Below are 15,992 nucleotides of genomic sequence, written 5' to 3' on the forward strand. Positions count from 1 at the left end.
ACGTATTCTGGATACGGATTTGTCTTCTCTGTCTGCAGTGCTTCCAATCAGCCCCAACATTTGTCCTTGCAGAATGCCTTACTCATCGTCCCGGCCCTGGCATGTCGCATACCATTGCATCTGATCACAGAGCATTTCAGAGCAAAGGACGTGCAGCAATGGGTTCATGCTTGTGTACCCCTAAATTGACAGGCCTTAACTGAAAAGTGGAATAGTCTACTGAAGACTTGATTACATGAGTTGAGGGACACTATGCTGAAGGGAAGATGTTCCACCTTTAAGATGCAATATATTCTTTGAATCAAAGACCATTATATTGTGCTGCTTCCCAAAGCTGGAAAACATAGTCCTGGGAATCAAGGGGTGGAAGCAGGACTGGTTCTTTTTACTTTTACACCTACTAACCTACCTGCAGAATATTTATTGCCCATCCTTCCTACTTTGGGCTCTGCTGATTTGGGAGGTACATTTGCATTGGGCCCCGTGAATGAGAGGAGGACACAGTACTTGGTCATTTAGGGCTCCTTTTACCACTGAACCAAGATGATGAAAAAGGAGTTATTCTAGTGGCTAGAGTAAATGATCCTGAGGTTACCCCTTGGTACTTGCATACCCAGTGATAAAGGTTACTGGAAAACCACATCAAGCAAACAGCAGCAGCAAAATCCTGAAGGACTCAGATTCTTTGGCAGTGAAAGTTTGGGTCACTTTGGCATGTAAAGAAACCCATCAGCTGAGGCTACTTGGGCTGAGGACAAGGGAAATAAGGAATGAACCATAGAAGGAAGCCATGCAGGTCCACCATAGCCATGTGACCAAGTACAGAAGCAAAGACTCTATGTTTTCTCTTTGCCTGGCACAGGCACAGGTTTATTTGTCAATGCTGACCTATTTCATCTTCTCTCCTCCTCTTCCTACTATCATTTTACAGATTGGTTGCTGGCAGTTAACTTTACAATTAGGCTTTAAGTAACAGAATATTCAGTGGCACTGTGGCTGAACTTGATAGCAACCAGCACAGTAGCTGCTGGAGCTGTGAGTCTCCTTGTTTTATTGAAAGAACACGAACCTGTAAGACAACTCTATCTGAGCAGGTAGAAAGAGAGATCTTTTCAAAAACTGAAATGTGTGTAGATGGGTGCATCTGGAAGCTAAGCAGCCCAAGTAGAGGAATGTTACAGTTACCAATTTATTGTCTCTCAGTTCCAAATCCATCATTCTCCCATCCAAGTACTAACCAGGCCTGACCCTGCTTAGCTTCCGAGATCAGACGAGATCGGGCGCATTCAGGGTGGTATGGCCGTAGACCAAATCCATCATTCTCTTCTCTGCTCTGAGAACATGGAGTGGAGTCCTTTAGATATTCTTCCTTCAGCAGGTGGCACAATGGTTAAGCTTCATCTGTAGAGGGCACGATTCGTTTTCCGGGCTACATACCAAATTACCATAAACGTAGAGCCTTCCAATAGCACATACATTTCTTAGCTCACAATTTCTGTGGGGCAGGAGCCCAGCTGCAGTTTCACTGGGCCCTCTGCTCAGACTCTCACAAGGCTGCACTCAAGGTGTTGGCTGGGCTGCATTCTCATTTGGAGGCTTAACTGGGGAGGACTTGGCTACCAAGCTGATTCAGATCGCTGGCAGAATTCATTTCCTTACAGCTGTAGACTTGACGGATGGATGCTGCCCTCAGATCCGAGGGGCCAGCTGCATTTCCCTGCCCTAGGACCCTCTGCAGGGTCACTGCATAACTGTCTGCTTCTTGAAGGCTGGCAAGAGGGTTTCTCTAGTCTGCAGTGAAATGTATTTCTAGGTGCAACATCCCAGCACCCTGGCATACTGCTTAGAGGCAAGTTACAGACCTCATCCATGCTCAAGGAGAGAGGATTATACAAGGGTGTGAATCACTGGGGGGGGGGTCACTTTCGGGGGTACCCACCGCATACTACAAAGATATCACAAGAGACAAGAGCTTCTCTTCCTGGTTCTGAAATACTAACTTGGCATGAAGCAGTATGCTTGTGCAGCCTGGCCAGAGCTGGCTCTGGCAGAGCAAAGGGCTCTGGGTCTGATGTCGGGCTGCTCCTGCATGGGTATCAGCTGCAGTCCCTGGCCCTTGCATGTGCGTCAGCAGCACACACAGGACAACAACCTCCCCGGCACAGCCACGCCCTCTCCGAGTCCTTGCGTCTTCTCTGTGGGTCCTAGGGGTATGGCATATTCTCCTTCTAGCTGATATTTTTGTCTACTTTAGAGTTTTCTTCGCTACTTATTAGCTCGAAGCTCTTGTTTCTTCAATTCCACGTTATAATTTTTATATTAAAACTTCCTTGTTGAAACTACTGTGTGATTTCTGTCTATGGATTAGACTTTCACTGATTCGTGGACCATGTTCAGTTAGGATCTGTTAGCCACTGACATTCCAATGACTTTGGGGATGTCTAGGAAACTTACATCTATGGGTGGAAGATAGGTCACTCACCTCTTTAATTTCTTTCAGAAGTTCAAGAGCACAACTGAAGTCTGGGGGAGTAGCTGACAACTGCTCTTTGAGATGGTCCCAAAAGGCATTGTGCATTGTCTCCTTGACCTTGCCTTCCAAACTGTAAGAGGATTAAATGAACAAATTACTTTCTTTACCCAAAAACTGTTAGAAGGTCATTATCTCCTAAGGCCCCAAAAAAACCAGCATTTGATATGACAAAAGACCATCATACTGACAGGAAAAGACCAGGAACTATGTTTGGACTGCAGCAAAGTTGAACAAGCTGGGCTCAGACTTGGATGTCAAGGGCATGACCAAAATCTCTTAGAAGGGCTCCTCATGATTTCAAGTAGCCCTCCCTCTGTAGGAGGAAGAACCCTCCAAGGAGATCAGGCCAGCTTTAGCACCAATTTGCATCTAGCCTAGGTAATATGTGACTTACTTGCCATTTATGCATACACATAGCCATGAACAGAAGGATCTTTTATTTTCTTATAGTCCTAAAATCTAGACAAGGATTTTCCTTCTTTGACAGTACTCAAATATCCATAGGGATTTCCAAATCAGCAGGTCTAAAACTCAATTCAGTATCTTCCCCTTCCAAACCTGTTCCTCCTATCTTCCCAATATCAGGGGCCCTACCAGGTAGCCAGTCATGGTAACCAGAAAGATCAGACATTTCTTCTCCTTAAAAAAGAAACACAGAATCAAAGGCAGAATCAAAGCCTAGGTGGCTCAGTCGGTTAAGCGACTGCCTTCAGCTCAGGTCATGATCCTGGAGTCCTGGGATCAAGTCCCACATCAGGCTCCCAACTCCATGGGGAGTCTGCTTCTCCCTCTGACCTTCTCCCCTCTCATGTTCTTTCTTACTCTTTCTCAAATGGATAAACAAAGTCTTAAGGAAAAAAAGAAAAACAGAATCAATGGCAATTCAATTTAGAAAGGAGAGTCTCTTCAGCATGTGGGGCTGGAGAAACTGGACCTCTGCACTCAGAAAAGTGTATCTAGACACAGGCCTTATACCTTCCACAAACAGATCACAGACCTAAATGTAAGAAATAGATAACACAGAAGATAATGTAGGAGAAAACTAGCTGATCTTGAGTTTGGCAATGACCTTTTAGATACAACATCAAAAGCATGATGATCCATGAAAGAAAAAAACTGGTAAACTGGACTCCATTAAAATTAAAAACTTGTACTCTGTGACAGAGACACTGTTGAGAGATGAAAAGACAAAGCACAATCTTTGCAGAACAAATATCTGATAAGGAACTAGAATCCATGGGGCACCTAGGTGACTCAGTCAGTTGAGCGTCTACCTGTGGCTCAGGTGAGGATCCTGGGAGGAAGGCCCCAGGTCAAGCTCTCTGCTCAGCAGTGAGTCTGCTTCTCCCTCTCCCGCTGCCACTCCCCCTGCTTATGCTTGCACTTGCTCTAATAAATAAAATCTAAAAAAAAAAAAAAAAAAAAAAACTAGTATCCAAACTATACAAAAAACTCTTAAAACTCAACAAAAAGAGAATAACCCAACTTTAAAATGGGGAACAATCTGAAGAGACTTCACAAAAGTCATCATTCAGATGGCAAATAAGCCTATGAAAAGATGCTCAACATCCTGTCATTAGGGCACTGCAAATTAAAATAACAATGACATACCCATGAATATCTATGAGAGGGGCCCAATCCAAAAATTCGTCACCACCAAATGCAGGAGACGCTGTGGAGCAACTCTAAGAACTCGCATGCATTGTTGGTGGGAATGCAAAGTCATAGCTGCCCCAGCTTCTTACAAAACTAAACATACTCTTGTCATATGATCCATAGACTGTCCTTTGTATTAAGCAAATGAGCTGTACACTTGTGTCCACACAAAAACTTGCACAGGGAGGTTTATAGCAGCTTTATTCATAATTGCTGAAACTTGGAAGCAATCAAGATGTCATTCTGTGGGTGAGGGGACAAATAAACTGTGGTACATCTGGACAATGGGCTATTACTCGGCCTTAAAAAGAAATGAGCTATCAAACCCCAAAAGACATAAAAGAATCTTAAACGCATATTGCTAAATGAAGGGAGCCAATCTGAAAAGGCTACATATTTTATGATTCCAACTATAGGACATTCTGGAAACCAATGGAGACAGTAAAAAGATCAGTGGTTGCCAAGGATTCATGTGGCAGGAAGAAAAGGGTGAACGAGCAGAGCACAGGGGATTTTTAGGGCAGTGATATCACTCTGTAGGTTACAAAAATGGTGAATATATGACATTGTACATTTTTCAGAACCTATGGAATATACAAAAAATGAACCTCAATGGTACACTATGGACTGGAGTTAATAATAATGTATTAATACTAGATCATCAACTCTAACAAACGACCTCACTATTGGAAGATATAAACAATGGGGGAATCTGTGTCCTGCAGGGCATGGGCTCTGTGGGAACTCTGTACTTTCCAATCATTTTTTTCTGTAAAACAAAACTAGTTTTAAAAAAATGTGTATTAATTTTAAGAAATGAAATGACAGGAATTAAGTTTCCTCTCAAAGTTTATTTAAATGATATCTCTAACCTTCAGTGAGACTCATAAGAGAAAAAGAACCATTCGAAAAGTTTGAGGTTAGACCTAGTCATTGCCAAGTAGCTACTGGTTTTCTTGAATTAAACATCTCCCCCTTAAAAAATACAGTAGTAATGTATGTGCCATGTAAAACAAATAACAAACAAGCAATATGAAAATGAATAAAACAAAAGTCAAAGTTCCTCTCCCAACACACCAGCCTCAATCATCAGAGGTAACGATCAGAGGTTATCAGAGGTAACCAACTATAATCTGTCATCAGAGGTAACCAACTATAATCTGTCCAATGGTGTAAGGTGTACTAGAATTGTTCTCAACTCTTTCTCCTCATCCTATCTATCTAAACCATCTCCAAGTTCCACAAACGGTGCTTCTTAAATGCCTCTGGAATCCATCCCCACCTCCCATCATCTCTTACCTGGACTACTGTTATAATCCATTCCCTGGTCCCTTTGCCCTCAGTCTTGTCCCTTATTTGTTCTCCACAAATTCATTCTAAAATCAAGGACTTCTGAAATTCCATTCTGACCATGATGCTCTGCTCCTGTAAAGTCCTTGAGGGACTGGCCCTCACCAGCAACATAATTCACTTGCAGGACCAGGACCCTGCTCTGCCTCCTTTTCTAGTTTATCTCCTTCTATCTCATTTTATACAGCTGCCCACACCAAGGAACCTATAAAAAACATACTATATCCTTGCCTCTGTCATAGTTCCCTTGCTGGGAACATTCTTTTCCACCTAGACCATCTGGGCAACATCTATTCCTCCTCTAAGACTTGACTCAAAGTTTCATAAGCAACTCAAATCTTCCTCCACAGGCAGATCTTCTCTGACCCTCCTTAAGCAACTGAGCATTCTCATGAAACTCTTTACAAACAACTATGAGTGAACTGATGGGTCTCTTCTGTTATTCAACCGTTCCCCCTACAAAAACTTCTGACAGCGATGACAGTGCCTTGTTTATCTACAGCTACATCTCTAACTGTCCCCAGCACTCAGCATCTGCCTGCCACATAAGGACTCAGTATACACCTGATCAATGAATGCCCAAACATGGGATTTCCCTTCAGAGTATACAATCATCATTAACAGCATCCTATGCACAAAGGAGAGGCAACTGCCAAAAGTGAGTCAGGTCAAACTCTATTTTCAACCTTTCTCCTGATAAAATTCTGCATGACCTTACATGAAAATCCAGCTCTGACTGGTACTATTTTTCCTGCTTCGTTTCTCCCTCTCTTCTCTCTTCTACCCATTCCCCCAACTCCCTCATTACCGTCCCTTTAGCAGACCTTCACTCTTCCAGTTTCAATTGTTTCTCTTCTCCTGTTGCCATCAAAGGTATCTAAGCAGTGAGGGACGTGTTAGGAGATGTGGGTTTTCATGAAAACCTGGTCTCACAGAAGCTGTGGCACCAAGCATGGGCACATCAGAGCACAAAAAGGACAGGAACTCCATGCCATAAACAATGGCACTTGAGTAACAGATTCCCTAAGGCTGCCGGATCACAAAAGCATTTAAGGAAACTGGCTGATCACAAGCTGTCTCATTGATCTATTGGTGGGAAATTAGAAGTTTTTGAAATCTGACATTGAATTTACCGATTTAACTGCCAATAAACCAGCAGAGCCATTCAATTCATACTCCCCAAATGGTGCTCCCTTGTTACAATGTCAATATAACTAAGAATCAAAGTGAAGCTTGATGGAGGTGGGAGAGCATTATTTACGAACAGAGTTCTGATCCTGATTCATAAGTTAAACTGACTTATGGGGGCACCTGGGTGACTCAGTCGGTTAAGGGTCTGCCTTCGGCTCAATTCATGGTTCCAGGGTCCTGGGGTAAAGCCCCACATTGGGCTCCCTGCTCAGCAAGGAGTCTGCTTCTCCCTGTCTCTCTTGCCTCTCCCCACTGCTTGTGCTCTCTCTCTCTCACTCATTCTTTCTCAAATAAATAAAATCTTAAAAAAAAATTCATATTCTATCTGTGCCTATTTCATCTGTGGTCACTTAAAAGAGTAATTGGAAGGAGCTATGAAGCAGGCAGCTGATCAGATGAGCCCAAAGATCTAGGATTCTTGATATTCACACTGGGGTAACCTCAGCTCCAGGAGTGTGGGCGTGGTTTAGCGTCTACCTTCCAGCAAGCAGAATGCAGCTGAGGTACTAGGATGTCATTTCTGAGATGAGGTAACAGAAGGACTGCGGGTTCTGTCTTGGGCACCATCTCTCACACCTTTCTTTTCTCACTCACTCAGAGAGGGAAGCCAGCTGCTATGTGGCTCAGAGCTGAGGCAGGCTCTGATTAGCACTCAATACACTGGCTACAACTAGGGCCAGAGACACACAATTAAACTGTGCCCGTACCTCTGACTCCGAGAAACTGAGATAATGAACATTGTTTCAGGTAAGTTCCAGGATAACTGGAGAGCAACAAGAGCTAGCTACCACAGGCTACTTCTTCCACATTTATCAGAGAAGATGTGAAATCCACTCTACTGATATTTTATTATTAATAGTGGCGGGGGCGGGGGCGGAGCGGATCACAAAGTGAACATTGCAATAATAATTACTTTGGCTTATTTACTAGTTAAATAACATTTGCTTCTTGACGTTCTAATACTAATAATTATTACTCTTCTATTTAAGTTGTTGAGCTCTCTTAAGGTTTATATTCAAAAACTGTATCCCCCCCGCCAGTTTTACTGACTCAATTGGATTGTTAAATAAAGATGCTTCAAGTCTGGTCAGAAGCCATTAGTGCTAAATAGCTATGCCAGAATGAATAAAATGGAAAAATCAGAAGAGCTGGTACCTGCTTGGAGAGGAAACCTTTTCTTTCACGTGGAAATCATGATTCATTCCAATCTTGTTGCTCAGCTTAGAAACATCATCAACTGTACCTATCAGACCTGTGACAGAAAGAACCTCAGGTGTACACCTGAAACTAATGTTAACAACTATATTTCCATTAAAAAAAAAAAAACTTATGGCAGACACGAGTCATTCTGAATTTCTATGTTATTCATAGACTCACTCTGAGTAGGCCCCAAATTGAGATTCATCAAATTGATCTCACACCAACTCATTTGACCGTTCTAGTAGTTTAGGTTTTCTGAACTCTGGGTCCAGTGCCTAGCGTAGTCCAGCATGGGGGTGAGGGAGGACAAAGAAGCTATTTTATAAATAACAAAATGAAATACAAGCCTTTCTCTTGAAAAGTAAAATAATAATTAAAGCAGCAAAGAAACAATAATTTGTGATTTGCAAACATAAGCATTTATCTAAGGGTATTCTAATTCTGCTCTCCTTTTCCTGACTCTGATGAAAGTTAAATTCTCCATATCGATGGTACTGAATGGCACCAGTGTCACCTGGTCTCAAAAAGCAGGAGTTCCCAGGTGTTAGGATTTTATAGGTTACTGACATTTCCAAAGATTCTGAGCAACTGATGAGAACCTGCCCACGTTCTGTTTTGCCAAGTGTGAACTGCAGATAAGCAAATTAAAAAATCCACTCTACCACACCAAACCATCATTTCAAAAAAGAAAAGCTTAACTTTCAAAAAAACTAAAACCAAAAACTCCCCCCCACCACCACACACAAAACAGAAAGGGAAAGTTATCAGAATAAAGAGGAGTCCTTTACATTGAATCGATTTAGCTTTAGGAAAAATTTACTACATCTTTATTTGCTTTCACTAAATATTGTGAAGAATTTTGTCATAAACCAGCACTAACATTTGGGACCCAATGCTCTAAGTTCTTACTACAGACCCAGCTGAGCTCATTCTCATGAAACAGCACAATAGTTTTAATGATCACTTGGTATGTGGAACGAAGTTGCACATAGTACATCATACTTTCTCATTCTCTTTCAATAGCCCTTCCTAATTCAGCAAGAAAAATATCTGGTTCTGAGATATGGAGGGGATATAAATGAATGAAGATTGGCCATGAGTTGGTCACTGTTGAAGCTGGGTAATGAGTAAATGTGGCTCATTGTACTAGTCTCTCTACTTTTATAAATGTTTAAGTTGTCCATAAGTAAGATTTCAAAATGTAAAAAGGAAAAATAGTTATTGTAGAAAAGAGGCTATACAGAATGCCTTTACTTTGGAGATACACGATGAAGTTTTTAGATCAAGTCATGACCCTAACTTTCAGTATGAAAGGACAAAAATACATATTTATAGAGAGAGCAATGTGGTAGAATGTTAACAATGTGGGCATTCGCCTTTTTTTTTTTTTTTTACTTTTCAACAAAGTTGAACTATTTTGAAATTAAAAAATAAAATAAAATAAAATAAAAATCTATAGGTAAAAGGTGATTGCAAATTTACCAAAAGCCACTGAGCCCTTGCTTTGGCAAACATAAAGATGAATTGAACCTTAAGTGGACATCTGATATTCCCTTTATTTTTGCAGCCTCTCGGAAGCCCTTGGTTTCAGCCAAAATGGCAAAACACAGTCAAACATGTAAACAGACAATCGATTAACTCACTAATGCGAAATGAGAAATAAAATCTTCCAAGGGATACTGAGTTATAGCAGCTTACTGAAGGACAGAGGGAAAGATTACCCACAGAAACACTTTCCAAATACAAGAAGTCGAAGTTCAGATCCTACTTTGACAAGACTGTTCTGGTGCTCACAAGTACCATGGTACTAGGTAACTCCCAACAGCTGTAAAAATCAGGAAAGGGGAGGGCCCAAAGAGAAATTCGAGGGAAAAGGCAACTAAAGTAGATTTTTAAAATCCAAATCCCAAGGACAAAGAAATTTTCAACATGATACAGTAACTGAACCAAGACAACTAATCTACATGTCAAATTCTTTTTTTTTTTTTTTTTAAAGAGGCAATTTGGGGGACGCCTGGGTGGCTCAGTTGGTTAAGCCTCTGCCTTCGGCTCAGGTCATGATCCCAGGGTCCTGGGATCGAGTCCCACATGGGGCTCCTTGCTCAGTGGGGAGCCTGCTTCTCTCTCTGCCTCTGCCTGCCTCTCTGCCTGCTTGTGTTCTCCCACTCTCTCTCTCTGACAAATAAATAAAATCTTTAAAAAAAAAAAAAAAAAAGAGGCAATTTGGTTACTCACTTTAGGGTTGTTTTACCTACGGATTCATCTAAATAGTCTCCCGAAGAATTAGATTGTTTACACCGTATTTACAAAAAAATTGGCTCCCTCCCCCCCACATCAGGTTCATTCTATCTAAATAAATTTCTATGCACCAATTTGCCACTTTGGGGCCAATCTGTTAGCCGGCAACGACCCCATGTGGCCACAAGAGAAAAGTGCAATTCAACCTCAGAGTAGCCGGGCCTTGAACTAATTTTTCACACTTGAATCTTCGAGTTTAACTCGAGTTAAACTCTTGCACGTGGACAGGTCTTCAGACTGGTACCTGTTTTAAATTCTGTAGAGATTACTAGAAGAGAAATGCTGGATGAGTCCCAGCGAAGTTCGACCTACGGAAGCACAGAAGAGACCTGCGACGCAACAGGAACATAAAAGTACGGAGCTCGAGAACTGAAGCCCAGACCAGCAGTACTTCTTAAGTCCATGAAGCGCCGAGTGATTCCCACCGAGGGCCACTTGGGTTCTCTGAAAGTACCCCAAGTGTCCGCCATTTTCCACCTACAAATTCAAACTACAACAATTATGGCGGTGAAGGCGCTTGGCCTCAAATCTTCTCAGATTAAAAGAAAATTTTTTTCTTTTGTCAGATTCAAGTAATCCGGCCCGGGTCCTTTCTCCCTCCTGGACCAACGTTCGGGTGTACAGGGGGCCTAGGGCCTGGGGGAGCAGGGACTGGGACGGGGGACAGGGGGAGACCAGGCGACAGGCAAACGGAGAGGCCGGCGGGCCCTTCCTCTTCCGCCCTGCGCCGGGATCGGCGCCCCCGAGCGGCTATGGGACCTACGGGCGGGGTGGTCCTCGGGGCCTCTCGGGTCTTCCCGGGTCGGTGCTGAGATCTCAGGCTTGCAGGACCGGCACTGTGCGTCTCCTGGGTCCTTCAGGGGCACTTTCTCCTCGACGTCCGGCATGTTGCGGATGGAATCTGGGTTGGGGAGAAATGACGCGCCGTTGGCGTCGGGGAAAGGGTGTCTCCCACTGTCGCCGGAGGTCCGGAGCCCGGCCCGGCGCGCCGGACTCGGCCAGACCAAAAAGCGCAGGGTGGGCAGCGTCAGGGCGGGGGACAGGCGGGACAAAGGAGCCTGGAGGGCTGAGGGGTCCCTGGAGTCAGGCTCTGGGCGCGCAAACAGGAGGCGGTCCGGCCCGGGCGACGCTGGGGGCAGCCCCCTGGCTCAGGACGCTCGCCTCGCGCCCTCTCCGGCAGCAGAGGGAGCCCTCGGCGCCTCAGCCCCGCGCCGCTCACCTCCTCCCCGGCGACTTGCCGCCTGCTCTGGGTTCCCCGTCACAGCCGCGCAGCCTCCAGGCGCGGGCTGTACCAACCGCGGCGGGGCGGCGGAGCGGGGGGGGGGGGTGCAGCGGGCGGCCGGGAGGGCCCCGGCAGCCGCGCGGAGCCGGCCGGGTCGACCCCGCGCACCACGGCTCGCCCTGCTGGGGACGCCGGGTGGGAGAGTCGGGGCTTTGAGAACAAAGCGCCGGCCATCTCCCGGGGCAACGGGTGGGGTCACGTGGCCACCTGGCAGTCCGGCGCGGCTGGGACCCAGGCGGGCTGGCTGGTGCTGGGTCGTCGTGGGCGCGAAGCCCCTCCGGCCTTGGGTTACCTGGTTGCTGGGGGCAGTCTCCGCCTGGCATCCACCCCCACGAAAAAGATCACCTGGAGCTACTTAGGGAGGGAGAGAACAAGGTGATTTCTCTTCAGCCGGCTCTTGTAGCCCAAGGAAGAGAACCTCACTGAGGCGGGTGGTTTCTTGTTAGTGCCTCCGAGGCACCTGAGGAGAGCGGGGCCATGCTACCATTTCTGCAAGTGTGGAAACCGAGACCCCGGCCACCTGCGGGTCTGTGGAGGCGTGCAGGCGGGGCAGCAGCGGAGGCTCTTCCACTGAATTCCTGGCCTGGGGTCTTCTTGGGCTGGACCTCCAACCCCTGGTTCCGGCTCTCGGGCTTGTCTTGGTTTCAGGTCTGCCCTGTTGCCCTTGGAGCGATGTGAGGACCTGGAGTGACCACTCTCCCCTTCAAAACTTGCATTTCGGGGGCTGGAAATGAAAAGGAAGCATCCACTGCTTACACTCCTATCCCTCTTTATTAACTAACTTGATCTCTTACGACAAACGCTTGCTCAAAAAATGGAAAATAAAACATAAGATGAAAGTATTGCCTGTAAGAAATCAAGTTATTATAACCCTTGCCTTGTTAGTGTGGGATGTGGATTCTTCTTGCACAACCCATGTGTTTTGAAAGGGAAAATTACGAAGACGCATAAGAACACTTCCTTCCTGCCTTCCTCCCTTAATCCTTCCCGCCTCCCTTCGTTCCTCCCTCCCTTCCTCCCCGCCTCAATATGCCTAACATGAAGCTCGAACTACTGCCCCAGAGATCAAGTGTGTGTGAGATGTGTGCTCTACCTACTGAGCAAGTGGGGGGGCCCCTGATACATTTCTGCTAAGAAAGTCTACTCTAGGGGCGCCTGAGCTGCTCAGCGGGTTAACCGTCTGCTTTCGGCTTAGTCATCATTGGGGTGTCCTGGGATTGGTCCTGCATGGGGTTCCCTCTTTCTCCTTCTGCTTCTCCCTCTCCCAGTGCTGCTCCCTCTCCCTGTGCTGCTTCAGTTTCTCTCTCGCTCTCTCTGTCAAATTAAATTTTTTTTTTTTAAAGTGCCCTCTAGGGGCGCCTTGGCGGCTCAGTTGGTTAAGTGTAGGCTTCAGTTAAGGTCATGATTCCAGGGTTCTGGAATTGAGTCTCACGACTGGCACCTTGCTCAGCAGGCAGCCTGGTTCTCCCTCCGCCTGCCACTCCCCCTGCTTGTGCTTGCTCCCTTTCTCTCTCTCGCCAACCAATAAATAAATCTTAGGGGGAAGAAAAAGTCTACTCTACCCTGAGGTCAAGGCAGACATGAGGGGAACAGCCTAGTAAAGTTACTGTTTAGCTGAAGCGTTCTTAATCCAGTACATATTCAACCTGCCCATTACCCCTCCTAACCTTTCCTGGTATTTCCCTCAGAGATGTTAACTATGCAGGCTGGCCTTCACCCCAAACTGAGAAGGAAGAGTAATTAACTGACTTAAGCAAAGAGGTCCATGAAAATGTAATTATTCATTATTACAAGAGAGATTTTTAGGCTGGGTCTCAAAACAAACAGACAAACAAAAAGTTCTGTTTGGGTGGAATTTTCCAGAATGACACCAGTTCATTTGTCCACAAAAATGGCATTGCCATAAAACTTCCCCTGCTGATGCCTGAAATTACCTCCAGCAGTTCATTCATATACGTTACACAGCCTATGTATATGTATATGTATATGTCCTCTTAATACCCAAATTCTCTGGAAGGGGCAGTGGGAAGAAATAGCAGGTGGGAGCTTGTGGGGGTGGGGACTGAAGCCAGAAAAGGAGTAAAGGATGGGGGTGGAAAAGAAAGACAGAATTGGAGTTTTCCCAGGGTCAGCCTGGGGACAGCATTTCATGATCTTTATCACTATAGTTATCAGAACCAACTAGCCAAAGTTAAAAGTTGAGGGGAATAGAAAGATGATTCAAGAGATATGCCCTCCTTCCCTTTGGGGTCTTAGTTAATGATAACTGATTTTGGTTTAATGATTTACAAAATGTTTTTACATTGCAAATCCATATGCTGTGGACACAATCCTACCTGTTCAGTAGGCCAGGCGGGTGTTATTTTGCATCATTTAATAGATGAGCGAACTGTGAATTAGAGAGGCTTCTGGGAGTACCAAAAGTCACTTGGCAAGCAAGGACTTGATGCTCAATCCTATACTTTTTCTTAATTCACCCGATCTCTCTGTCTTCTAGCTGAGAAGCTGTATATACAAGAAAATATAACTGACATAAAATGGTATAGAAAGTGCAAGAGCTGGGGGTACAAATGAGAAGAAATACGGGACCGTCAGAGAAAGGATGAGAGATCTTCCAGATGTTTGGATCAGTTCAAACCCAGCCTTTAGCCAGGATCCTAAGCAAGACTGTGTAACTGATTTGTGTTTGGAGGGGATCCTTTGTTCAGCCTGGTTCCCTCTAAACCTCGGGACCTGCTTTAAACTCTCCTAATGGGTGAAATTGGATTTTCCACACATGTCCACTATTTATTGGGAATGCCCTTCCTGACTGAGTTAACACCTTTACCCTGTGAAAGTGTACATATCTCAAAAGACCCACAAGACAAGTGTTTCTCGAGCAACCCAAGGACAGAGGTAAAAGCCCCATTTCCTCTCACGTTGCAGTGTGCCCCAAGCTGTACAGCCCTGGGTTCTCCTTTTATATTAAAATATCATCTGAATTTTGGGGTGCTGGGTGGCTCAGTCGGTTGACTGTCGGCTTTGGGCTCAGATCATGATCCTGGGGTCCTGGGATGGAGCCCTGCATCCTGGCTCCCTGCTCAGCAGGAAGTCTGCTTCTCTCTCTCCCTCTGTCCTCCACTCCCCCCAACTCCTGCTCTCTCTCACTCTATATCTCAAATAAATACATAAATAAATATTTTAAAAATCATCACTTTTATCTTCTATTCACAACATATCCATATTTGCCTCAATACTAAAGTCAATTTTCTATCCTCAAATCTTTTGAGTAGAATTCTTGTTCCAGAAAGAAGGTTTTCCTATACTCACTGGTACACCTCCATATACCCCTATGGGTTCATACACCGCAGACTGAGAAGCGGTCCAAGGGAATCTCTGGCCTGCAGCTAGAATGTTCCTGCTCAACCACTTCCCCACATATGTGAGCTTTAACCCAAGCCCAACAGTATGCTCTGTTTTCATTTGCTAAATACTACCCTGGGTACACTACCATACAAAAACAATTATGCAGAGAGTTGGTCCTACCCACAAAGACATTCTGAAAGAGGGGTTGATAAAGACAAAAATGTAAGAAAAATACTCCTGGATGACTGTAAGAGGTACAGAATCTAAGAGGAATCCTGAATATGGATCCGCTAATTTTATGAAACAAAATAACGGAAATGAAAAACATCTCATCTTACAAATCATCTTGGGCTCGTGAGGTTAAATGACTTGGCTAAGGTCACCACCAGTTTATGGAAAAATGTAGGACTAGAACCCATATCACAGTCGGTGTACTCTATAACATATAGGGCTAAGCAAGAGTAAAAACTAATACTGTAAATAAGTATTTGTATTTCTAAAGAAAAATGTAAATGACAGGCCATGGAATGGAAAAAGTAAGAGGCGGAATTACACAGAGGCCAAGCTTGCAAGTTCAGTAGACTATACTGGAAGATAAACTACAGTCAGAGTGGTAGGGACACGTAAATACAGGGTGGGACATTTAAATGAAACCATTTGGAGTCATGTAAACTGGGACTGATTTCATTATAGCCTCCCTTATGGTACAGAACTGCACGTCAAAACTATTTGCTTTAGTCTTTTGATAAATGTGTTTTCTTCATAGAATCAAAGAGTAGGAGAAAGGTTTCGGTAATCTGGGGGCAGTCTGGACATAGCCCTTTGTAGCTCAAAGTGAAGTGTTATGGATGGAGAACCCTTTACAAGTCTTTTAAGGAAAGGGGGCTCAAAGAGAGGACAAAGAAGATTCTGGCAGCCGCTTAAACATCCAGCTTGGTTAGCCACATCTCACTCTACCAGCGATACCTAAGAGGTCCTTGTTTCTTCCTGCCCTGGGGTCTTTGCATGTGCTGTTCCTTCCCTCTGGGATCCTTCCCCTTCCTCTCCTTCCCCTCCTACCTCACTCCCTCTCATTCTTCAAGTCCAGCTTGCAAGGTCTAACCTCCTCAGGGAAATGTCTATGAACCTCATGCGCTT

The 15,992-nt window shown here is 44.8% G+C and overlaps 1 protein-coding gene across 5 annotated transcripts in view; it reads right to left on the minus strand.

Moving 5' to 3' along the window:
* The window catches only part of TCP11 (t-complex 11), a 98,254-nt gene that overhangs the window by 8,416 nt on the left and 73,846 nt on the right, over positions 1–15,992 (minus strand). The window contains exons 1-4 of one of the 5 annotated variants that reach the window (XM_059400087.1): positions 12,031–12,230; positions 10,992–11,129; positions 7,886–7,982; positions 2,483–2,603 (exon numbers count right to left, since the gene is read on the minus strand). In XM_059400087.1, coding sequence (XP_059256070.1) covers positions 2,483–2,603; positions 7,886–7,982; positions 10,992–11,115 — 342 coding nt within the window. In that variant the 5' untranslated portion in view covers positions 11,116–11,129; positions 12,031–12,230. Of the gene's footprint in view, positions 1–2,482; positions 2,604–7,885; positions 7,983–10,991; positions 11,130–11,447; positions 11,545–11,802; positions 12,231–15,992 lie in introns of those variants that run through there. The other 4 variants (XM_059400084.1, XM_059400085.1, XM_059400088.1 and 1 more) reach the window with 4 other exon arrangements.

The sequence above is a fragment of the Mustela nigripes genome, chromosome 5 (assembly GCF_022355385.1).
Source record: "Mustela nigripes isolate SB6536 chromosome 5, MUSNIG.SB6536, whole genome shotgun sequence".
Lineage (NCBI taxonomy): Eukaryota > Metazoa > Chordata > Mammalia > Carnivora > Mustelidae > Mustela > Mustela nigripes.